This window comes from Canis aureus, chromosome 5 (assembly GCF_053574225.1).
Source record: "Canis aureus isolate CA01 chromosome 5, VMU_Caureus_v.1.0, whole genome shotgun sequence".
In the NCBI taxonomy this organism is placed as follows: Eukaryota; Metazoa; Chordata; class Mammalia; order Carnivora; family Canidae; genus Canis; species Canis aureus.
Genome location: NC_135615.1, coordinates 51,893,520 through 51,919,842, shown reverse-complemented (window position 1 = coordinate 51,919,842; position 26,323 = coordinate 51,893,520). Strand labels below are relative to the sequence as shown.

Genomic DNA, 26,323 nt, shown 5'->3' with positions numbered 1-26,323 from the left:
AATTATCACTGAGGATCCACAGGATTCCCTAAGTTCTTAGAAGAAAGAATGGTAGAAGAATTTCATGGTAAAAAGATGACATGATGACACTATGAATTAAAATATATAACCCAAGTTTATGACAAAGCAAAAGTTCACTTTTTTTTTTTTTTTTCAAAAGTTCACTTTAGAGGGGCATTAGATCAGCATAAGTAAACAATTAAAAATATGAAATGTCTTATAAAAGAGATATAGCATTAAGGGTATTTTTTTTGCAACTTTTATATATGAAATAGGTAAATTTGGAATTGTTTCAAGATCATATTCTCTTCCTGCTTTGAACTCTTTAATTACGTTCACTATCTTTCTTAGGTCTCTGGAATAAAGGACTAGATCACAGCGCTTTGAAATGGTAAACACTCTCAGTGTGTGAATAAGGAAACTGGTTCTGAATTACAAATATAATATTGCCTTAAAATCTGCAGTTTCATTACTTTTTTTACAAAGCCATCTTGTCTAATTTCTGCTCAAGTAATTGTGACACATGGAGTAGTTTTGTACATAGTTGTGAATGCAGTAAATTCAATTAATTATGCTTTCATTATTTATTTAACACTCTCTTCCTTTACCTTCACCCCTACCACACCCCATAGCTAACTCTATGCCAAATCTAGTTAGTGAATCCTAATCTGCAGTAGGGGGCTCTTTCATTAATAATCTTTAGCACTCTTAAAAAGTATGTGATATCTTCATTTACAATATAAAGTGAAGGGCCCTTGGGTAGCTCAGTCTGTTAAGTGTCTGCCTTAAATATTTGCCTTCATTTAGCTCAGGTCATGATCTCAGGGTCCTGGGATTGAGCTCCAAGTTAGGTTCCCTGATCAACAGGGCAGTCTGCTTCTCCTTCTCTCTCTGCCCCTCTCCTATCTCATGTTCTCTGTCTCAAATAAATCAATAAAAGCTTAAAAAAATAAAAATAACAAAATAAAATATAAAGTTAAATTGTGACGCGTGGCAGGCTCAGCCAGTAGAGCATATGACTCTTGATCTTGGATTTGTAAGTTCAAGCCTCATGTTGGGTGAAAAGCTTACTTAAGGGGATCCCTGGGTGACGCAGCGGTTTAGCGCCTGCCTTTGGCCCAGGGCGCGATCCTGGAGACCAGGGATCGAATCCCACATCGGGCTCCCGGTGCATGGAGCCTGCTTCTCCCTCTGCCTGTGTCTCTGCCTCTCTCTCTCTCTCTCTCTCTCTCTGTGCGACTATCATAAAAAAAAAAAAAAAGCTTACTTAAAAAAAGTATAAAGCTAAATGAAAGTGAGTTCAGACATGGAAGGAAAGCAGATATAGAAAGCTGAACACCTTCAATGTTCATTCTCCAAAGCACACAATTTTAACGTACTCTAAAACTTCAGGGAGCAGCTGCATCAATATTTGGTTGGAACTTAGAATCCCTAATAAATTCCAACTTCCCAGCAAGATAGAGGTTGAGCAAGTGATAAATATTATTATGTTGTTATTGCCTTGAATTAATTTGAAGAGAGGATCCTTGGAAGTGATAAAATTGCATATAAACAAAAGATTTTAAATGCTAAACATGAAAGGTGCAAAATATTGTCCCTAGGAGAGGAACTGAAAAGCATGGGTCTTTAGGGCTAAGCAGCTGCTGCTCTCTGGGTCTGGGAGGTGAGGTCCTATTGTTTGGTTGTTTTCATACTGCATGCCGACCATTCTTACGGAATATGCTTTCCAAACAAACAAGGGGGAAAGAATAGCAGTCCTCATTTGACATAATTTGTAGAGAGAGGTTCAATGACACATCACAACCAAGAACAGAATGCAATTCTATTTGCTGAGATCAGTGCTCTTTTGAGGATAGCTAGTTAGCAAGAGGTCAACAGAGATCTTTTATTTTCAGGATAGAATATTTGGAACAGAGAGGGGGGAAGGGAAAATATGTGCAACAGAGAATATTTCAGTGGATTATTATTAGAAATGTGTGTCTTGCTCTCCATTTGTATGTCGGTTTGTGTAATTCCTTATATTTTCCTGGTAGTGAAGCTTGCAAAAATAATTATCATTTTAATGAATTGGAGGTATGACATAAATTGACAAAACTTTGAAGTGTGATTTTTTACAGTATATGTGCTGCTGAAGTGGGCACAAAATTGGGCGAATTTTTACTCATTTAAAATTAAGCTAAAAATAGGTCTATTAAAAGTAGGAGCCATGGTAAAAAGAAAAAACTCCTCTTAACCTGGATGATTTCCTAGCTTCACGTTATTATGTAGATATGTGTGTTTGTGTTTGAGCTACAAGCTAGGAATGGACACATGAAATTAGGAGATGAAGGAAGCACTTTCTAAAATAAACAGAATTAAAATATATAACCCAAGTTTATGACAGCAATTATAGGTTCTAGCCATATTTTCTGAAATTATCTCCTGAGAGTGTGTATTATTAGTTTTATTATACACATTCCTAGTCCTGTTATAATATTGACAGAAGCTCCAAAAATTTAATTAAAAATACATACATAATGAAAACAGTATGTTGTCCATGTTTAGAGAAGGTGTTTGAATTCCCTTGTTTACTCTTTCTTTATTTTACTAGTTCCCATTAGCAGAGTAAATCTAATTCTATTTGTCCAAGGTGGCTTTGTGTCTTATCTCTTAAGTGGTCATGATTTTGAAATCTAAGTGGCTAAGTGCCATGACAGGCTAAGGTGGATTTAGGGAAGGTATTTAATTTGAGTGGGAAAGGCTATTTTTACATAGTCAAGGTTTTTTTCTTGGTTCGATAATGCCAAATGTGGGTGTCACAGTTCAAATTCCCTTTGCTGTAATGATGCCCCCGGTGAGAGGAGAATCATATCCTATGTACCATAGGAACTGAATAAGTTGATAATGGAATTTGAAACCCTGGGTTAAGGCAAAATTTTAACTATTTTGTTATTTGGAGGGTCATTTTGAATCTGACATTCTTGCTCTTTGTGTCTAAAAAAAGCCTCTACCTTGGATTATTTCCTTGTCTTTGTACATTTTTAGCATCATGTCTTTTAACTATTCATGCAGTGGTTCATTTCATAGTATATTCATATTGATATTCACATCATTATGATGATTTTTTTTAACAAAACATCCCCACATCACATTGCTGCAGACCTCTGTATTGCAATAAATCCACAAGAGGGGCCATCAGGACTTTTTTCAAAAAGTTTTTTAGTTTTGGAAGTAATGTCAGTGGCAAGGAACAAGATGAATAAGTTAGGAGATATACTAGATTTGGCTAACAAACAGCAAGAGCACTTTGGGGATTTCAAATTTGATTTATAACTAGTGTTCAGGAAACAAAAAGAATGGTGCTTTTTTGGAAGAGAGGTTGAGGATTCCATAAATTGGCAGATGGAGAAAATTTACCAGCCAAATAGGCCTTCATGCTTGCCACAAAATCTTTCCTGACGCTTCATTTATCTTAACTACATTAGGGCTAGTGAGTTTTTAGGTTGGCAATCTCCAAGGAAACCTTGTTGAAGATTTAGAATAAATTGCAAGGTAGTTCCTAGTTTGCTGTTAGCTACATTATAGTACTACAAATATCTTTCAGCATCTTTTTTGTGAATTATATTGAGAATCTATTCAAAGTAGGATATAATTAATTACTTTATGATCTTTAAAGAGTTACTGTCATTTCTAAATTATGTAGTTTATTGATGTAAAATTTGGAATTTGTGATTGTTATAATAAAGAGATGAAAGAAAAAGAAATTACTAGTGTTATCAAACATAATTGCAAAAGACCAGTTTCCATTAACTAGTGAAAGAGACTAACCTCATCAATTAGTTTATACCTACTTATTCCTATTAACAAAGGCAACAATAATTGAAATAGCAATAACATTTATTAAGCACTTATTGTGCTAATATACATAGTATATATGGAATACCAAAGTTTATCCATAAAGCAACTAGGAGCTATAGTTATTATTTTTCCCCATTTTATAGATAAGGAAACAAGTTATACAAGTAGATATACATATAAAAATATGAAGCAATATATAGTTAATAATTTATGTATAGGTGGAGCTCAAAACGAGAAATCAACAGAAGAGTCAGCAGAAAATGCTTCCTGGATAAGGTGAATCTCGGTTATATCTTATGTGTGTAGAAAGATGGTAGATAAGGGGAAAGTAAATTAGAATATGTATGGAAGAAGCCATAAACATTGCATTTGAGACCAGTCCAAAAAGAACATTGAGTTTGTATTCCTTAGTCATAAATGGCATGCAGAGTTTGTATTCCTTAGTCATAGTGGCATACAGTCTCACAAATAGGAATAAAATATTTTCAACAAAGTTTAGAATCTTTAGTTTCTAGTATATTGCACATGCTATGAAGAATTTTGGTAGAATGTCTAACATACATAAGAAATCTTAACTTTTAAGTGCATTAATTGAATAAATATTCAGTGGCTAAATTTTTTCTATTAGGTTTTTCACACAGGGAAGTAAATTAACATTATTTAGTTACTTATTACTTTTAGAGTTTAATAATCTATGGAAAGAAAAGGTTTGCATATTCTTCTATGGAGAGGTTTTGGTTTTTTGGCACACATTTGTGCTGTAGTAACACTAGTCTCTAAAATTCACATTACCCAAATTTGTTGTAGGGACAGTAATTCTCTTCTATTTTCCAAAGAAATAGAAACCTTGTTTGGCTTATTCATTGTGATATTTACAGAACCTAGTTCAGTGCGTAGCACAGGGGAGGTTCTCATTAATTATCTGTTGAATAAATGAATGAATACACAAATATGAAGAATTTGTAACATCACGGTTTTTAATTTGTGGATATTTAAGTATCTTCAGTTGTGAATCTTTGGAAACCATTGGAATATCACAGTCATTTTTTATTTAGAAATTAAAGAATAGTGAGAGTTCATGTTTACCCAATGCTCCATAGTGATTCAGTACTGGAGAAAAGAATCTTCGGATTTTCTGCCTTTCAAAAGTAAAAGTTTTCAGTGTGTCACTTGTAACAAATGATATGGGCACTGGACTGTTTTTCAAAATTGGTGAGTTAAAATCTCACCCTGTGTCACAGCTTACTAGCCATATGGTCTTTGGTAGATTATTTGACTTCTGTAAATCTGAGTTTGCTCAATCATTGAATGAAAATAATACCTTTTCACTTTCTACACTGTGAAGGTTGTTGTGAAGTGTAAAGAGAAAATTCCTATGAGAACTATTAACACTTTGCACAAATAACATGTATTTCGAGTCATTTCTTTACTACTAACAGTGTTTCAGGCTAACAACATACCTTGTAGTTCACAACATAATATTAAGCTACCTATTATTATAAAACTGATTATGGAATACAGGGATATACTTAGAAGGTAAGTTTCATTCAGTCATATGAAGATATAGGAAAGAATCCTATCATAGAAATAAGACTTGCATGTTTGGGGAAGTATGTAGGTTGGTGTGTGCAATTCATAGTGAATGAGAGGAATGTAGTACTGAGAGGCAAGGATCAATCATTTGGAGGCACATAGGCTATGATGAGTATGGATTTTTGTGAGTACAATATCCTCATTATACTTATTTGAAATACAGTATTCTTCAGTTGAAGATGACAATGTTACTCTACTTTTTTAACTAGGAGAAGAGTCAAGAGATCTTAAGTTTCATATATATAAGGGGACTGTAAGAGAATGGCAATTATATATATGCCAGGAGGCTTCTCATGTATTTTTTAGGCTAAAAAAAACCATTAATGGCTCCCTATGATTATTGAATACTCTGTCATGTTAAAATTTATTTGTATTTTTCTCATCTAATCTAAATTTCTGTTGTCCATGGATTGTGTTTTAATCAACCTTGAATAGAAAAGGACTTTTTAAAATTGTTTTTAAATTCCAGTATAGTTAACATACCGTGTTACATTAATTTCGGGTATATGATATAGTGATTCAACAATTCTATACATGGTGCTCACCATGCTAAGTATATAGAACAGGATTTTTTGGTTAATTTTTCTAACACTAAAATAACAGATTAATTATGGTAATAAGCAACAGTCTTTCAACCCACCCCTTCCCAGCTATTACTTCTGGGAGTTAGTGCTGTGTCTCTAAATAATACGATTTTATTACAACTTTTGATTTGTCAATTTTAGACATTCTCTTATATTTGTTTCTCTTATGGATAATACTTTAGCGATTTAAAGCACTGACTGTACACCCATCTTCCTAATACATTTAATCATTTTTAACCCTCTATTGTTTACCATTTTAATTTAATTTAAAAATTTTTAAAGATTTATTTATTTATTTATTCATGAGAAACACACAGAGAGAGAGGCAGAGACACAGTCAGAGGGAGAAGCAAAGGGAGAAGCAGGCTCCACGCAGGGAGCCTGATGTGGGACTTGATCCCGGGACTCCAGGATCACGCCCCGGGCCAACGGCATGCGTTAAACTGGTGAGCCACCCAGGGATCCCACCATTTTAATTTTAAACAATAAAACTTTGTTTCTTCTTTTATCACTTATAAATGCCTTTTACTTCCATACGTTGTAGGGGACAGTGTTAAAGCTCACCAGATATTTTTACAAGTTTGGAATAGCTTTGTTCAAGACGGAACGTAGAATACCATGGTTACTTTTCTTCTTCATGGCAATTAGGTAGTGATCCTTGTCTTCTATGTCTTAAGTGCATTTTCTCTTGCAGCTCTTGAATTTTCTCTAAATAATTCATGTAATTCATGTCTGTGTGATAGCAAAAGATGACATGATGGATTTTACCTGACTATCTATGCTTCCATGTTAGTAAGGTTTTAAGATTTCTAGCTCCTATGCAGTAGAAACCAGGTAAATTTATTTTATTTTGTTTTATCTGGTGTAGCTCCACATGCAATAAGATCATTACAAAAGTGCCTTTTAAAAAATATTTATCAATAAACGTATTCAAATAACTCTTGTTCAGTTAATGACTACATAGCAAGTTAACACAAGTAGTTCTATTATGTTTTGATCCTCCAAGCTTTTCATAGTTTTCTATCAAAGAAACTTATCAATATATTTAAAGTTTTAAATTTTAAAATCTCAGGGCACCTGGTGGCTCAGTTGTTAAGCATCTTGCCTTCTGCTTCAAATGTGATCTCAGGGTCCTAGGACCAAGCCTGGCGTCAGGCTCCCTGCTTCGTAAGGAGTCTGCTGGTCCCTCTCCTGCTGCCCCTCCCTCTGCCCATGCTCTCTGTCTCTCTCTCTCTCTAAGAAATAAATAAAATCTTAAAAAAATTTTTTTTGAATTATCTGAGATTTTATGAAGTTATGAAGGCATTTTTTTTTAAACACCTTATACCCTCTGGTCTCTAAGGCAGTTAGTGTTAGGCTGGAAGCTGAGGGTGAGGGGACAAATGTAACAAGGTCTACACAAGCACAGTTGTTTTAGAAGTTGATGAATTCTGGCACTCAAGTTTTTTGGACACTTAAACCCCTCTTGTAGACACGTAATGTTTAGATGTTATAATATTCTTAATAAATTATTGACAATTGCAATTAGAGAAAAATGGGGTAAGAGGCATCAATGCCTTATATCTTTGAAGATAGCAGTGTTAGACTAAACTTAGCAAATTGCAATATTGAATAGAAACTAGAATAATGAAATATAATGGGGATAAATATAAAGCATTATAGTTGGAGAGGAAAAATAGCGTAAAATCCAGAAGGATGGATAACTGTGTTTAAGTAAAGTTGGAAACCTGCTTAGTAGTAAAGGAATAATAGGATTTGTATGACTTAACAATATAGTGTTGTGGTGAAAACAAACACAATACAAGATCACATAAATAAGAATTAAGAATGCAGGAACTTGGAAGTTATTTTCCCGTAGTACTTGCCACTGGTCAGGCCCTTATGAGAGCATTGTTTCTAGTTCTGGGCTCTACCACTAAGGAAGGACGTGGAGAACTTGGAGAAAGTTCAGAGGAGGACCACAAAGATGATTAAAGGGTTGAAAGAGAAACCTAAAAGAAAAATTTTTAAGTAGCAGGGATTATTATTATTCCAGAGAAGAGAAGATTTAGAGGTATTTAACTTATGCATAAGGATGGAGACCAGATGTTCTCAATCCTCACTGAAGGTCAAACAAAAAGAAATCAATTTAACCTGCAGCATGAAGGATTTGGATTAAATATGAGCTGAATTTTACATTTAGAAAGTTAGAATAAGTGACTGTGGGACATGTGATATTTTTTTGTGACACTATGGATCCTTACTGACAACATCAAACTGCTCACAGGGCATTTGAAGTATTTATTGATCTAAATAACTCATTAGGTAAACTTGCATTTTTTCTTCTTCTTCTTCTTTTTTTTTTTTTTTTCCTGACTGAGGAAAATCAACAGTTGAAGGAAAAATTCTTACTTTATGATCAACACTTATGGCAAATGTGTCTAGTTGACTTGACAGACCTAATGTAATTTGAATTATATTCAGTTCTTTTAATAAGACAGTGTAGTCTGGGGTTTCATTAAATCAGAAAGATAATCAGTATGATCTCTTTCCCTACTGTCTTGTTACCTACACCAGGCATTAGAAGATAGATGACAGTTGTTGCTTATTCACTGGCTGTAAATATCAATGAAAAGGAGGAATGAGCATGTTGAAATTTTAAGTATAATTTTTTTTAAGATTTTATTTATTTCTGAGAGACACAGAGAGAGAAAGAGGCAGAGATATAGGCATAGGGAGAAGCAGGCTCTATGCAGGGACTCCCGGATCACGACCTGAGCCAAGGCAGACACTCAACCCAAAGACCTACAAAGTCCCAAAGTTTTAAGTATAATTTTATTTTAGATTTTGACTTTTATCTACATATGTACAAATGATAAAGTACTATGATGATGTTTTTTTCTAGGAATAACCCTTTCATATGCATTTTTAAAATGCAGTCTATACTGTTAAATAGTTTGCCTGACCATAAATAAAAATTATTTATCTTTGCAAGTTGACTACCAAAGTACTGTCTAAGAGAACTAGACTATTGGTTGCTTGTGGCTAGATTAAAAGACACATATATTCACAATAGAAACATTTTTCTTCCTATTGAGCAATGTTTTGCATGTGTATTATGCTTTTCCTTTTTTGCTTTAAATAGCTTCTTTGGTTTTGAGGTTTCTGAGGAAGAAGACAAAATAAGCTGTGTACTTTATTTTGAGGCAAGTTGCTGTTGTGGTCTACCATGTTCTGTAAAACTAAAAAGACGATGTAGTAAAAAATTTAGAAAAAGTTTTTAGATGTAGTAAAGTGTGTAACGTTATATGTATAAACTGGCCTTGCATTGTAAATAATATACAATGGACTGGTCAGTTTTTCAGTGTCTATAAAGCATTTCCATTATATGTTGATGTCAAATATTTTTTTAAGATTTTATTTTATTTATTTAAGAGTGGGAGCAAGAGAGATCACAGAGTGAGAAGGGAGAAGCAGACTTGCCATTGAGTGGAGAGCCTGATGTGGGTCTTGATCACAAGAACCCTGAGATCATTACCTGAGCTGAAGGCAGACGCTTAACTGACTGAGCCATCCAGGCGCCCCTGATTTTTTCTTAATACTAGAAGAAGTTGTATTTTTTTATGTTCATGTCATATATATATTTTTTTCCCAGTACTAGATGAAGTTATATTTTTTTAGGGAGATAGTTTATCTTCTAAACAAAGAACAACTTATTTTACTTTTTAGGGAACCAACTATTTTTACTCAAAAATTTTATCCATTTTGTCTAGATGCTGTAGTGGTTGTAGATATTTTAGTATTAAAAATATATGGTGTGTTTCTTCACGCGGCTACAAAGGAATGTTGGGATTCTTGTTATTTATTCTTTAAAGAAGACAGTTATCTTTCAGGGTAGTATATATTAATTAGGTAAATTTAGTTTACTCTGGAACTTATTGATTTATCTATAATTCATATCCATTCTATATTATTTACAATATAAGACCAGCTAATGCAAGTAACTTTTTCATTCTTTTTTTTTTTCTTTTTCATTCTTTACTATATCTAGAATGATGTTCATAGGCAAGATTCCAAAAATGTAATATACCACTTTTGTGAATGTGCAAAAATATATATGTGTAATAATTTATTCATTGTAAATAAATATATCATGATTTAGTGACAAGACTGTCAAAGGGAGAAAGTTAATTAATCAACAATGGAATAGAATTGAGATAGTAACGAGAAAAGGCCCAGAGGACAAATATGATAATCTGTTGAATGATGACAAAGGAGTAAAAATCCTGTCTTGATAGGTTTTTATAATTTAGATATGAAAATCTCAATCTTGTTAGCTAGCTCAATATTTTGCAATGGTTTGGGGACAATTTTGCAAGAGTAAAAGGCATTCGTAGCTAATTATCTCTGTGTTTCCTATTAGAAGCTCCCTACTAGAATGAATGGAAAATTCATATTATGCTGTAAATAGCCACAGTGGCAGCCTCTGACTTATGATAGGAATTAGTAGCTAAAATTATCTATTCATTAGGCAGATAACCCCAGCACATCTTTGAGAGCTATTGTGTAAGATTTTCACATAATAATAATAACAATAAATATGTCACTTCATCAATTAGTATACATATTGTTGATTTTAGGTTTTAGGCATTCAGAAATATTAGCAGTAACTTTCTTGAGATAATTCATGTCATTAAACAAAGAGGTGTATATTATCAAAGATATAACCTGTGAAATGAGGTACATAAACCAGTTATCTATCTATCTATCTATCTATCTATCTATCTATCTATCTATCTAGTTAGTTAATAAAGATTTTACTTCTTTGTTAGAGAGAGAGAAAGAGAGAGAGCTCACAAGTAGGGGGAGTGGCAGACAGAGAGAGGGGGAAGTAGGCTCCCCTTGGAGTAGGGAGCCCAAAGTGGAATCATGACTCAAGCTGAAAATGCTTAACCAACTAAGCCACCCAGATACCCAAATTATGTATTTATTTAAAGTGATGTTATGGGGGTGCCTGGCTGACTTGGTCTGTAGAGAATGCAACTCTTTACCATGGTGTTGTAAGTTCAAGCCCCACTTTGGGTGTAGAGCATACTTAAAAAAAATTAAAGTGATATTATGGGCTGAATGTTTGTGTTCCCCTAAAACTCATGTGTTGAAACCTTTATCCTCAATGTGATGTTATTAGGAGGTGGGCCTTTAGGAGCTAATTAGATTTAGATGAGGTCATGAGAGTAGAGTCCACATGGTGAGATTAGGGTGCTTATACGAAGAGGACAAGACCAGAGACCTTTCTTTCTCCAGCAGGTGAGGATATAGCAAGAAGGTGGTTGTCTGCAAGTTAGGAAGAGGGTTCTCACCAGGTACCACATCTGCCAGCATCTTGATCTTGGACCTCCCCACATCTGGAACTATGAGAAGTAAATGTTTGTTGTTTAAGATACCCAGTCTATGGTGTTTTGTTATAGCAGCGCAAGGTCACTAATCCAGCAATTGGTACTGAGAAGTGGGATTGCTGTAACAAATACCTAAAAATATGTAAGCTTCAATTAGGTAATGAGTAGAGGCTGAAAGAATTTTAGGGCATGCGCTAAAAGGAGCCAAGATTGCCATGAAGGGACTTTTAAAGGCAATTCTGGTGAGTTGGAAGGAAGAGGTGAAGAGGGTTATAAAGGAAGTTTCCACCTTCTAGAATACACAAATAATAATGAGCAGACTATTGGTAGAAATGTGGATAACAAAGGCCTTATCAGAGATTTCTGGGTCAGAAATGAGGTATATATTATTGGATGATGGTAAAAAAGTGATCCTTGATATCTAGCAGCAAATAACTTATTTGAATTATGCTTATGTTCTAGTGTTTTGTGGAAGGTGGAACTTGTGGACAATGAATTTGGCTATTTAGCTGAGGAGATTTTTAAGCAGAGTATTGAAGGAGTAGATTTGTTCCTCCTAAATGCTTATAGTAAAATGCTAAAAGAGAAGTGAATTGAAGAAGGAATTGCTAAGCAAAAAGAAACTGGAACCTAAAGATTTGGAAAATTCTCAGCTGGACTATAATGCAAAAATTGAGGAAGCATGTTCAGAAGAAAACACTAAGGTGTTTCTTCTGAACAATGGAGGTTTGAAGAAGGTTTGTTTCTTCTGAACAATTTGATAAGGAGGTTAGTGTAACTGTGAACTACAGAGTAATCATCCATCTCAACAGAGCTGGCAATAAAGATGAGATTATACCAGGAAAAACACTGGAAGGAACAAAGGAAGGCTGGGAACATGTATTATCCTTCAAAAAAAAAAAAAAAAAAAAAGAGAAAAAGGACCCCAAAGACAATTCAGAGATCACCTGGGCTGATACTCATACCATAGGCCCAGAATGCATAGCCCAGGTGGCAAGACTGCCTCCATCATGGTTCAAAAGTGGAGCACTGCCCTGCAGAGATGCATAGGAAGGCCATTCTAGAGAGTAGAGTGGGTAGGACCCTTACAGAGAGCCTTGTGAGAGCACTCGACTAAGATGAAGGGATGGAGCCGTGGATGTGAAACCAGGGAAGCTGCTGCCATCCCCGTGGGTCCATAGAGTAGAGCTCAAGCCTTAATTATTCTCAAGTTTTAAGTTTCATGGTATTTGCCAAGGTAGGTTTTGGGACTTTACTTGGAATCTTACTTGGGACCAATCACCTCTTTCTTTCTTCTGATTTCTCCCTTTTGGAATGGAAGCATCTATCCTATGACTATCCTACCGTTATGTTTTGGCAACACATAGCTTTTCCAATTTCACAGGTTCATAGCTGAAAAGGAGTTTTGCCTCAAAATGAATTGTGTCTAGAATCTCACCCATATCTGATTTAGAGGATATTTAGATGAGACTTTGGACTTTAGAGTAAATGTTGGGATTAGTTAAGACTCTGGGCCTGTTGAGATGAAATGAATGTTTTTGTTTGTTTGTTTCTTTTTTGTTTTTGTTTTTGTTTTTTTAATGGAAGAAAGACATGAATTTGGAGGGTGTGGTAAGGATGAGGTGTTATGAACTGAATGTTTTCCCTCTCACCAAATTCTAGTGTTAATGTCTTAACTCCCAATATGTTGGTATGTGGAGATGGGACCTTTCAGAGGCAATTGGGTTGAGATGAGGTTATGAGGGTGGGCCCCTCATGATGGAATTAGTGCCATTATAAGAAGAGGCACTGGAGCTTTTTCTCTCTTCATAAGTAAGCACCAATGAAAGGCCATGTGAGCACCAAGGAGAGAGTCACTGTTTACAAGCTAGGAAACCGGATCTCACTGAACATCAAAAGGGCTGGCACCTTGATTTTTCCCAGCCTTCAGAACTATGAGAAATAAATGTCTGTCATTTAAACCATCTAGTCTACGGTATTCTGTAATAGCAGCCCAAACTAAGACAAATGGTCTTACAATCTTTTTCATTTATCATGAAGAATGTTATACATTCTTGCATGTATTGGTTTAAAATCATGTTTTCTCTCCACTATTTTATTACAGTTGTCTTTATAACTGCAGTCAATGTTATAATGTTATAACTGCAGTCATCCAAAAGTAGTCAGTGCATGTAAGGAAAGCAGAGAAGTGATGTGTCACTATCACTCGGCCTTTGTTACTATTTCTAAGAGAACTAAATGAAACAGCACAGGACATAGGACATTTTGTTTGGAAATAATTCTGTGACTTAGTGTTAAACAAATGAGTCTCAGAGTTTAGGTTTTGATTCATTCCATTTTCAAACCTAAATCATTGAAATGAATGCTTCTTTGCAATGAGTGTTTCTCTTACATAAGAATGGAATGTAGTTTTTGGAAAAGGTTTTAAGAACCCATCCAGGTATTTCATCATTATAAGGTAGCGCTATATTTTGCAGACCTTAGAATGGAACTTAACCATATGTTTTGGTCAATTTCTTTTGATAGCCATGCTTGGCCAAAAGTTATTAGGAAGTCAAAGAACTGAAACTATCCACAGCAGAAAAGTGTACCAGTGTTACAGTAACAGATACTCAGCCAACCTCTCTAGTGTCAGTCTTGCTCAATCAGTCCTCCTTTAGGAACATAGGGTAGAGTAATGACAACGTATGCATTCAACTACTCATCCAAAAGTAGAACCTTGCTTTCTTTTAGGTACCTGGCTTTATAAAGACCCCCTAAGATCATGTTTCTTAGTTCTTTTTCATCTGCTCTGAGGCCTTTATTATTCTTTCATGAAAAGGAAATAAAACAAGTACCCAATGATTAGATGGTTATCTATCCAAATTGAGAATCCATAGAGTGTTCTCTAGTCATATTTTGGCTTATCTGTCCCTTTTTAGAACTTCACCATAATTCTTAGCCTTACCTGTAGTTTAGACCACAGGCCTAAGTTAAGGGGCTCCTGCTGTATCGTTTGTTGGTCAAGATTTAGTAAAGATTGATTTGTTTAAAGGGTGCTGAGCATAGGCCATCAGGAACTCCTTTTCTTTTCCTCAGCCCCTCATTTCATCACTTTGTACAGCTGCAAAGTGTCTTAAAAAGCACACCGGTTACACCTTTGTGATAAAGCAAACTCTTGTTTTTCTTCATAGTTTTTCCTGAAGTGACTGAAGTTTGGAGGAAAATAAGGCAAAACCATAGCATGTCAGAGAAGAGTTGATAGGATATAGGGTTAATGTGATGCAAGGTAAAAATGAAAAATTCAGGAGAGTCTGGGTGCCACCCATGTGCACCCAGAAACTTAGGTCCTTTAGATTTATCATCCCCAATTTTGATATAAATATAACTTGATTCTATATTATATAATTCATGGCTGAAACTGTGTACTATTTTTAATCCATGGCTGAAGTCTTCCTTCTGTTCATCATTATAATAATAGCCTAAAGGAGAGAAATCTTCTAAAAGTATGTATCATGGTGGATGTAGCCACATATAGATTATTTTTCTTATTCCCATATCACCTCTTCCCTCCATCAATCATGGGTTTTTATCGTTTCAAACTTGACCGGAGCTAATGTGGTCAGGCAAAACCTTAGGGTTTGGTGACTGAGTGTTGTAATCAGTTATAATGAAGGGAAGTTTTAGATCAAATGCCACATACAAATACTTATTAAACAAACAAGAGGTTACAAAATAGTTCATACTCCTATTTTATAAGCTTGGATTACATTTCAGCTCTGTTATTTAGGATGCCTTGATAGCACTTTGCATGAAAAGTGCACTCATATATAAAATATAAACATATTTTAGGGACAGACTTCTACTACCATTATATTTGTCATTTGGCACTATAATCCTTCAAAACAATGAGTGAACATGCAGCACAAATCTCAGATGCTTTACTAAGTGTACAACCTACAAAGTTTGCTGCATTCTCTGTATGTGTTCATGCAGACTGGGGGACTGTTTCTGAACCATTTTGACCAATCTACAGATTTGAAACATCACTAATTTTTTTCTTCATTGAAAAATATCTTTATCAACATTTATTTAATATTCATGAAGCTTATTTTCAGTTATCTTTTGCACTGATCATTAGAGACAGGCATAGCTGAAACACCTTCTGATTAAATGTTGTACAAAAATGTATATAATAAAATAAAAATCATTCTTTTTTTTAAAGATTTATTTGTTCATTTGAGAGAGAGAGAGAGAGAGTGATAGGAGGGGCAGAGGAAGAAGGAAAGAGGGAATCTCAAGCAGACTCCTCGCTGAGTGAGGAGGAGCCTGATTCAGGACTCGATTCCAGTTCCCTGAAATCACGACCTGAGCTGAAATCAAGAGTTGTATGCTTAGCTGACTGAACCACCTGGGTGAAACTAGCAGAGTAAAAATCATTATAATCTCTCTATTCTCTCATCTTTTCTTTCGATACCCACTGTTATCCTCCCAGATTTTTATCTGTATGCAAAAATCAATCTGTATACACACTTATATAAACATTAAAAAAAAGACTTTTCCTACTATGCAAACTATGTTTTAAGTTGTTTTTTTTTTTTTTTCCTACAGAGGAACAATCTGGTTTGGTATTCAATTATCCAAGGCACTTAATGAGCTGTCCCCCCAAAAGGAACTCTCTAAACTCATTTCTCGATGTTTTATCCTCTGTATTCAATGTTTCAGCCTCTCTGGACTTCTCATAGTTCCCTGCATATGCCATACTCTTTCCAGATTCTGTTCCTTTGATTATTCTGTTCTCTGACTATAATGCCTTTACTTTTCTATTTTTTCTGGCTAAATATTTAAAATCTGTTTCAGATGTTATGCCCTATTGTGAATCTGTTTTTTAGGTTTCTATTGTGTATTTCCTCCTTCTTCTGTATTTTCATAGTAATTTGTATATAACTTGATTATGGCAAAAGCCATCATTATAATAGCTATCAAATATGTAAGTTTGACTTTCTTTTACACTTATTTTATTTCATCATCTTTCCACATCATATAGTAAGTTATCTGCTTATGTGTCTTTTCCCACATAGACCACAGTTAACTTACCCAACTTTAGATTCTAGTATATGGCACTTTACATGGACACATAATAGGTGCTTAGCAAATCCATGTATGAAAGAATGAAAGTGAAAACGTTGGTTTTCAATACTTGGCACTAAAGGAAACACATAAATCATAATTACTCTTGGTGAATATAGAATAGAAAAGGATACAGTGTGAATTGAATGCAAAAGCCACAGGAAGTAGCATGTCTTTTTCCTATATAATATCTTACAGAGAATTCTACAGGTATTTTAGTGGGTTGGGAAAAGTTAAAGAGAATGCAAATACATGATCGTAGTCTATGATGCTTTAGCTTGCATTATTTGTTGACGACTTCAGACTTTATGTAGGTATTTTGGGTAGTCATGACAGAATTAAATGATATTCATCATGAGTGCAGCATAAAAGGTTTATGCAAAATGAGAGCATTGGGAGGAGATTAGAAAGGATGGCTATGAGGTGGAAATATAAGTTGTATTTGTCTGTGACCTTCAAAACTTTTGCTTAATTTACCTCTGAAATAGTTTGGAAAATTAACACACCATTTTGCACATTTTAAGTTGCTATCAAAAATAATTTTTATTATGAGTTTAAGTGGCTACAGACACTGTAGTTGAAAACATATAATACATTGTATGTATGTTTTAGATCCATTTCTCAGAACTTTAGAGTTATCTATTTCACTGAATCATGAAGAATGTTCACCATTTAATCTAATGGGCTAAATCAGCTCTCATTGCCAAACTACTTAGCCATGTCAGACTTACCGATCAATAACAAAACTGACTTCATTTTTTAGATCAGATAAACATGTTAATGCACTCTATGAAAATCATCTCACTTCTGAATTCTAATTGTGAGATAGCTATATAGATTGATTTGTAAGCAGTCAGAAAGACTGGCAGAAAGACAGAGTCTTACGAGGACAAAATAAGCGTCATCCTCTTTAATTTTTCCTGCTGTGTTCATAAAGGATTGACCCCAGGATCAACACATTCTTGAATTATTTCTTTGCATACATTCTGGAGACTTTTACATCCAGGGAGCAATGTACCCTAACAATGTTAGGGATGGGTGAGAAGTTTGGTTTCTTTTTTGTAAAGTAGAAACAGGTTGATTGTGAAGGGCGAGAGAGGAAAGGAAAATTGGTGGCTTGCAGGTGCTTGTATTCATAGGCAGATCAGTTTTAGGAAGGGGCATATATCAAAGTTGAAGATTTGAATATAGATTTTGTGTAGACATTTATTTCTGCAATTACCCATGAAAAGTCTCTATTTACATTTTCTTGAAGACTCCTGATATGGGTTGTGCCTACATAACATTATAGACATTATACAGGTATGGTCACAAGATAAATTGATTGTGACACTGAAAATATACTTTCTGGTGCTTTGGTAAATATACCAAGTACTGTCTCTATCACTTACACTCAAAAATGTACCAGTTATTGCAACTCCGTGGTTTACCAATTACAAGACAAGAAGAAGATGAGTATATATGAATGATCAGAAGAGAAAGCTATGTAAGAGGAGAAATCCCTTTCCCCAAATATAAAGTGTACAAGATGAAAGGTTTGAAACTCTAAAAATAAGCAAAGGGAATCTCCAGGGATTTTAACGAGTTCAACAGTACAGTGGTATGCTGGATGTGATATTTATTTTTTGAAAATACATTTTGATCTGGTGAACAAGAATGGGATTAATTATTAATCCCTTCCCCTAGTAATGTGGACTAGCCATTATTTATATACAGTAAAAAGACTTTTACAACTTGGATTTTCCTGTAGTTTATAAAATTTTATATTTTACCTGAAAAGCTTTTCATTTCTAGCATAAAACACAGGCAAATAAAAATGGTCAGTCTTTTTAAGTTTATTTTTTATTTTAACTTTAGAAATTGAATATGTTTGGTTTTAAAGATTAGTTTATAAGAATATTATTAAAAATGCTTAAAATAAGTGTTCACATCAATATAGATTTAGCATTCTAACTGTAATATATTTTAAAATATGCAATATTACTTATGAACTTCATCTTTTGTGTTGAGTTGTAATGCAATATAGCATTAGAGTAAGTGCAGCCCACATTAGGTAAGCTTCTCTTGAGCTATTTGTTTAGCTGTTTGCAAATTCACATAAAAATATTTGTATTTTAACTATGTTAAATTTCTTATATACAAGTAGGAAAACTATGTGATACCAATTTTATTCCCATTGCTGTATTGTGCTAATATTTTTTAAAAATAAGAACCTGTGTTAGAGTTGAAGGAACTCCAGATACTGCTTATAGATCAGAAGTATAAAACACAATCTGTGGCTATAATAAAAAAATATTCCAGCAGGTTCAAAGTGATTGGGAATAAAAAGCCACTCATTTGCTTTTTTGTAGAAGCAGTAGCAATCTGCAGACAAGCTATTCTAGCTTCAGAACAGTATGGTAGATGGTTTTATGGAACTCACAATTACAGAAATTCACTTTAACCTTTCTTTCTTACTGGCAGGTGTCCCATTGGCTTGCAGCCAGGGGCTGTGAGTGTAGTGCAGCCGGTGTGTCCCCCAGAGTGCTGAAAATGCCCACACTCCAGCTGGCTGCTCATAATTGCACTGATTGTGGTCTGACAACCCAGAGCTCTAAGAAAGAAATGTGATGAATATACAAAAATATTTTACAAATTTGATCAGATTACAAATTTCATCTCTCTTTTTTCTCCTCTATAGATATGATATCTGCACTTATAAAAATAAGCCCTGTGGAACATTGGGTAAGTTTTTTATAAAGGGAGGATAGTTCAGATTGTCTTTTTTGGTCCAGTGGCTTTATTCTTTATCATTTATTTGATCATTTTCCTTTCTGGCACATCTGAAATCACTCCTATAAATTGTTAAACCTGACCCATGTGGGTATGTCACTTACTAGGAAATGAGTAGAATGATGATTAAAAACACCTTAGAAGATGATTCTAAATCTTTAAACAATCATGATGAATCATAAGTTACCAGTCTGTAATGTATTTTCCAAAAATACTAAGGAATTTGAGAAGCAAATGAAAGCATGCAGCATCTTCATCAACTAGGAAAGGAAAGGGGGGGGAAATTGGGGCAATACTTAAAGGGGAGACATTGTGCTCTTAATGTATTTTGTTTGGTGCAATTTTGTGGAGCAAATATAGCCCTATAAATTAAGATATCGGAAATTTCCAGTACTTGAGCAACAATAAAATTTTTTAAAAATATTTTATTTATTTATTCATGAGAGACACAGAGAAAGAGGCAGAGACATAGGCAGAGGGAGAAGCAGGCTCCCTGTGGGGAGCCTGATATGGGACTCGATCCCAGGACCTGGGATCATGACCTGAGCTGAAGGTAGATGTTCAACCACTGAGCCACCCAGGTATCCCAATAAAAAAAAAAATTTTGTAAAATATTACAGCCAGCAGTAGAGAGAGAGGACAGGATTATCTTTCTTGTCTTCCTGAATATTTGTTTTTTTTAAGGGCATTTCTGTAGTATTCTAGAATTTAAAAAATTACATTTTATTGCAGAGCTTAACTTCATTCTGGTTAAAAGTTAACTGAAAATACAAATGGGGGAAATGATAGCTTTCAAGTAAACTAAATTTTTAAGCAACTAGAGTTATTTTTAAGAACAGGAGTTTTTTTCTTGATAATTTTTTTTATGTCATAGAGACTTTTTTACAGATAGAAAAGTTTAAGCAGGTGAAGGTGAATATTCTAGTTTCTCTGTGACAAGTCTCAATTTTCTTGTCTGTAAAGCAACAATTATGAAGTCTATTCCTATGCCCTTCATAAGAATTTGGGGAAGATCAGATTTAAGAACAGGTGGGAGAAAAGTTGTCACTCACTTTCCTGGAGAATTCAGAAAGTTCTCTCTTCAGAGATTAAAATTTATTTTTTTTCCCTCCTTTTCCAGTCTTCTCCTATCCCATTTTCCTTAAGGCTGAATAAGAAATCCCAATTAGCCAATGATGAGTATTTAGGGTAGCGAAGTTTGCTAGTTAAAAAGCATAGAAAAAGCTCTCTTTGCTGAGAGATCTCACATGAAAAGATTAAGGTTTTTACAAGAGCATCATAATCCATTGGAAAGGACCCTAAAGTGGAAACTGTAAACTAACAACTGGCTTTGACAGTTTCAGTGCATTACCTTTTCCTTTTTATTTAGGTCTTTGTTCCTCAATTCTTATCTATGTAGGTAGGAGCAATAGCTGCCCTTGTGTGATAGGGATATTGTAAAAAGCACTTAAAGAAAAAAATACAATGATGCTTAATAAAGAAGTACTATAAAAATGCACTGATATTATTTATTGTAGAGATTTTGCTGTTTAACTTAACCTCTCTATTATTGTTCAAATTCTGTAAGCAATTACTAAATGCTTGATCAAGTTTAGATACAATAGACACTAAGATTCAAAGGAGGTATGAGATAGAGATTGTATTTTTCTAGTGTATATGTATATATGGTGGAAATACATACATATATATCTATACACATGCTGTTGCATTTTGAAGGTAGCTTGTTTACACTGTGGTATGTTCTTCATTAGGACATTAGTAACAACATTGCCTGTACTTACATTGTTATTTTTGCCAAAGTAGATTCTTCTACCCAACATCTCTTTTTTCTATGTATTCCAATTTTTATAGCTTATTAATTTCCAAAATCAATACATTAATACATTAGTACATGTCAGTGCATTTTTAAGCTCAACATAAATTATTTTTCAAGTTATAAACCATTATAAATTATCTTTTATACTATCTCATGGTGAAAAATGAATGCATACATATACATGTGTTGAGTTTCATATGTGAAAAATATATTATCAGTACAGAATCAGTCAGGTTTTTTCCTTTTGGGTGGTCGTTTCGGCAACTTTCATGTTGGTTTTTATGCTAACACTTGCATATTCTCTTGCTTAGTACCTTTGATGACCAACTGTAACAAGGCTAAGTAGATTTGAGGGTGCAAACTGTGGCAATCAAACTGAGGAAATCTAACTGACCCAAATAGTAATCAAACCCCTATTAACACAATCACACGTAAGAACTTTGACAGCCTAAATTTTATTGGTGTACACAAAGTTGTAGAGGTTGTGAAAATAGATTAGCATCTAAACTATTTTATTTCAGTTAAGATTTAGTTCTGTATTTTTAACTAATAGTAATTTCCCAAATATTTTCTTTCTGAAGTTGTCCTTTTAGTAAAACAACTAAGTTAATTTTATATCAGATATAAAGGTAAATCTATGTTTGCAAATATACCTTGGGGAGTCATTGAAAATTCTCAGTTAAAAATACTGCTACATGGTATGCAGCAAGCAGTCACAATAACAACACACAAAAATTAACCTATGTAATAATACATTTCAGGAAATATGAGAAATGTTAATTTAACAATAATTTTTCTTGGTAATTGCTTTTAAACCAAATTTCATAAAGCTCAAAACAGAAACAGTATTCAAACAGTGTAGCTTTGTTCTTCCCTTATCATGGATGATACTGAACTCAATAGATTAGCTGGATAATCTACTGCAAACTTTTTTGGTATTCTTTCACTCCCTATCTCTCTTTCTCTCCCTGTCTCTTTTTCTCTCAGTAGAATTTGGAACTAACATTTATTAAATACTTTTGATTAACCAAAAAAGTTAAGTCACCTTGCCCCAACTAGTCCCTCTTTATACTTCCTCTTCTTCAAGTCCCAAGACTTCTAAGTAGATGGAAGGGAACTATAAGAATAACACTAGTATTTATAATAACTCAGAGAGACAGAAATCAACCCCTTCCCCAGCTTCTGCTCCTTCCACATAAAACAGTAGGAAAAGCAAACAATCTATTAGCAAATCTAGTATTGACCTCAACTCTGTTCCAGTGTGGCTATTATGTTAATATTTTATATTTGAAGGTACAGAAAAACAATTTCGAGAGCTTTTTTGTCAGTCAAAATATTAATTGAATAGCTTTTACTGTTTCAAATTAGTGTAACTGGGAAATTGTACCTAGCATGGAACATTGCTTATTGCAGTCAATAAATATTCATTGAATTGGCTTCAAATCACTTTTTGTGGTTAGATAATTATTACTAGGGTAATGATAGTAGACTACTAACATATAAAATGTTTTTCCTACTTTTCCTTCAATTTCTTTTAAATAACGTTCGTTCCTATATGTGTTAAGTATGATTTGGCATCTGTTCCCTTATAAGTTATACATGACATTTTTCACACAAAAATTCATTTTTCTAAGTACTCTTTTAAAGTTATGTACTAATTCACAGGGCGTGATATTCATTTGGAAGTAAATATGAAAGCTTTTACAAGCTAACATTCCCAAGGGAGGAATACCTTGAGAACATAACATTTCACTAGAATCAGTGAATTAACACTGTAGCTTTTGCTTTATTAGTAAAACTAATGTATTGAAGAGGGATGGGGGTGGGGATAACCACTGAATCTGCAAATGTCTTTCTTTCTATTAAAATACCTAAAGAAATTGTTGTATTACTATTAGGACTAATTTCAGAAGATTAAAAAAATGCAAAACCTATTTTTAACAGTTCTCCTTTTTCTCTTTTGAATCATTCATTTTTGCTCTTATAAAAAATGTCATTAAAAAAACCATTTGGGATTCCCTTTTTTTGGTAACTAAAAAGTTGCTTGTATATTTTTATGAACCCACTAAACTTAAACAGATCTCTTTAGAAAAATAATGTGGATATATTTTGCTTTCTACAGCCTGAAGAATGTTAAAATAGAAATGCTTTCTTGAATTCCCTCTTCTGGCTCAAGTTACTAGGTGGTCCCAAGTTACCAGAAGTAAAATTTATAAATCTAACCCCTAGTCTAGACATTTTCCAGCACTGACTGCAGTTCAAAAAATATTAATGTCTAGCCGGCAAAGTGAAACTCCCCCCAGTGATTTTGCAAATGACTAGAAAGTTAACCTTTTGCCAACTGCTCCTTCTGTGCATGGAGGTTATTAAAAAGAATCCAGGCATTTATAAGTATGGGCTTTTTAAGACTGAAACACCTTGGCTTGACCCTTTGTGTCTCCTTCTGTTTATTCAGGCTTGGCCTCTGTGGCTGGAATGTGTGAGCCTGAAAGGAGCTGCAGCATTAATGAAGACATTGGCCTGGGTTCAGCTTTTACCATTGCACATGAGATTGGTCACAAGTGAGTGAGTTTAAGAAAATCAAAATAAATTTTAGAACTCCACTCTTTTGAGCAACTCATAACTACTGTGTGGAACGCCTGTGCTCAAACATATTTTACTGCCTTTTTGTCTGATTTCAGTAGAGAATGTTATCATTTGGGGGTATTGGGATAAATCATCTTAAGAACTGGAGACTTGTTAAATAATCTTTCTGATTCAATGACCCATATTTTTAGAGTGGTGAATGCACCACACTGAAGTTTTGTTATACAAAATTGAAATAATTTACCTTTAGCATGGTCTGCTCATCACCCAGCTCCTCTAAGTTACATTGTTTAAATGATCTTTCTTTTCCTCAAGTGACATTACCTATAAATTTAAAAATCATCATTGACACTACTACCATAAAATCTACTTTGAGTTTTCACTCTTCATATAGCTGTGAGCATACCTTTTCCAGACATAAAGTTTGTGCAATCAGTGCTATGTAACTTGTGTTTTCAGGTGTAATATGTCATTGAAATTTTTAAAAAATAAAAAATTATGTTACAAAGAATAGCAGATATCATTCTCATCACTTTTTAGAAGGATCTGAAGTTTTTACTATTTGCTTTAAATAAATCAGTGCCAAAAACTATCCTATGGCTATCCCTGCACATACACACACATAGCAGTAAAATCCTTACTTTCTTACTTTCAAGCAACAGGCAGCAGTAAATGTAAAGGCTTGCTCATGTGGAAGGAGAGAAATTTGAAAACTTTCAAAGTGTAGTCAAACATTTTAAACTAAAACAAGCAGCCTATTTGCAGGAACTCCTGACATTTGTATGATTTAAGTTTTACAGTCTGCTTTTTGGTAGAGAAATAGATGGGGAAAAAAGAACAAATAAAAATGAATGTTTGTTATACACTTGCCTCATTGGTCATTCCTGAGATAAATCTGTAGGTCAGCTTGTTTTTTTTGTTTTTGTTTTTGTTTTTTTCCAAAGTGGAGATTGAAATGGAGTCAGTCTGTTGCATTATTTTGAAGATTGCAACTTAAATTTTACCACATTAGTGTTGATTTATGTATAAAGGCAAGTAACCTACAAGTTTAAACCTAACTTGATTCATACATGAGGGAAAGTCAGTACTGCACTTTTCAAGAAGGCCTAAAAATTTTGGTATTCTAGTTTTCATTGCAGAAAACAGCAAGAGAACAAGAGTAGAGCCCTCTTAACCAGTCAGTTTATCTTCTATGCACTTAAAAACCTGGCTCATTAATGACTGTCATAATCTTATGCAACCACACTGAATTTAATAGGTTCTGTTAGATTCAATTAAATTGAAAGATTAGGACAAGTAACATACAGCAGATGAATAATGTGTGTGTGAGAGCACCATTACCTCATGGACTCACAAGTTAGTCAATGTCAACATATGCATTATAAGCCTTATTCTTATATGGACTTACATACCTGAGGGGAGGGTTTATCTCCCTGTATCTTTTATTGAGATGAAGATTCTAACTGACTTACTCTCAGGCTTCCCAGATTATTTTTTATTGTTGTTGGCCTCTTGGGTAATTCCTTTTAATTCCTCCTAAGATGAATGGCTTGTGCCTTATATGGGCGATTGTGAAAGAGAAGTAAAATATGTATATACCTTTTAAGATTTATGTGCTTTGGAGTAATTTTATTTCACAGCTAATTCTTGTTTGATAATGTAGCTACTAAAAATGAAGTGGGGGGGGAAGCTACAAAATGCTTTATAATGAGAGCCAGAAGAAGTGCTTCCATTCAGAAATGTTATTTGACAAACTAAAAATCAGCTATCTTTCCATGTCCAATTGATTAATATGTTAGTATCCTCCATTCCCTTTTCCCCAGACAACAAGTCAGGGTAGGTTTAACTTATCTTTTTCAATATATTGAATTCTTATTTGCTCAGTTAGGGAAAATCTATTTCATGGATGAAGATCCTTTGTTTTTAAGATCTTAGGGCTTAGCTTTAAGAAACTTAGCAAGTCAACTCTGCCACAACTCATGGCATCTCTAAAATACAGTGTTCCCTAATCTTCCTAGGACAAAGCAACAGCCCTGGTAAATATATCAAGTATAGCTTTCAGTTAAAGTGTATTGCGGTTTTATAACTTGTGTCATTTAGTAGGATGGATGTTAAGTGATGTGATGATATCTGCAGATTTATCACAGTGAAGAATATTTGAGTTTCTGAGACGTGCCCCCATTAAATCACTAGACTGTTGGAAGATTTTCTAGTATTCTTTACAGTGTGTAGAATATGGTTTTGCCCCCTCATTATACTGGTATACTATCTATTTTGAACAGCTATTAGGATAACTTTTTCCTTTTTTCTTTTGCTAGGCTTTAGCGCCCTTTTTTTTTCTCCCGTAACCCCTATGGGGATCAAATTAGCGACCACTTTTATTTCTCCCTGTGCCTTTGTGCAAACAAGAAATTAACTTTCATGTAAAATAAAAGATTGAGGATTTATGATGTATTTAAATAGCACGTCTGGCTTTAATGTAGCTATAAGCCAAAGACAAGTAATGAAACATTATAGAAAAGAATGCTCATTGAAAGTATTTTAAATTACTTATGTAATTGCTATAGGTTTCAGCAATGGAAAAGTAGGATGTTGAGAAAGGGTGGCAAGAATTCAACCAGACTTCTTGTATTTTGAGAAAACTATCTAAT

General features: G+C 34.1%; 1 protein-coding gene across 1 annotated transcript in view; it reads left to right on the top strand.

Moving 5' to 3' along the window:
- Positions 1 to 26,323, top strand: part of ADAMTS6 (ADAM metallopeptidase with thrombospondin type 1 motif 6) — a 283,681-nt gene that overhangs the window by 91,410 nt on the left and 165,948 nt on the right. The window contains exons 7-8 of the mRNA XM_077897999.1: positions 19,179 to 19,222; positions 23,542 to 23,647. Of these exons, the coding sequence (XP_077754125.1) occupies positions 19,179 to 19,222; positions 23,542 to 23,647 (150 nt within the window). The remainder of the gene's footprint in view (positions 1 to 19,178; positions 19,223 to 23,541; positions 23,648 to 26,323) is intronic.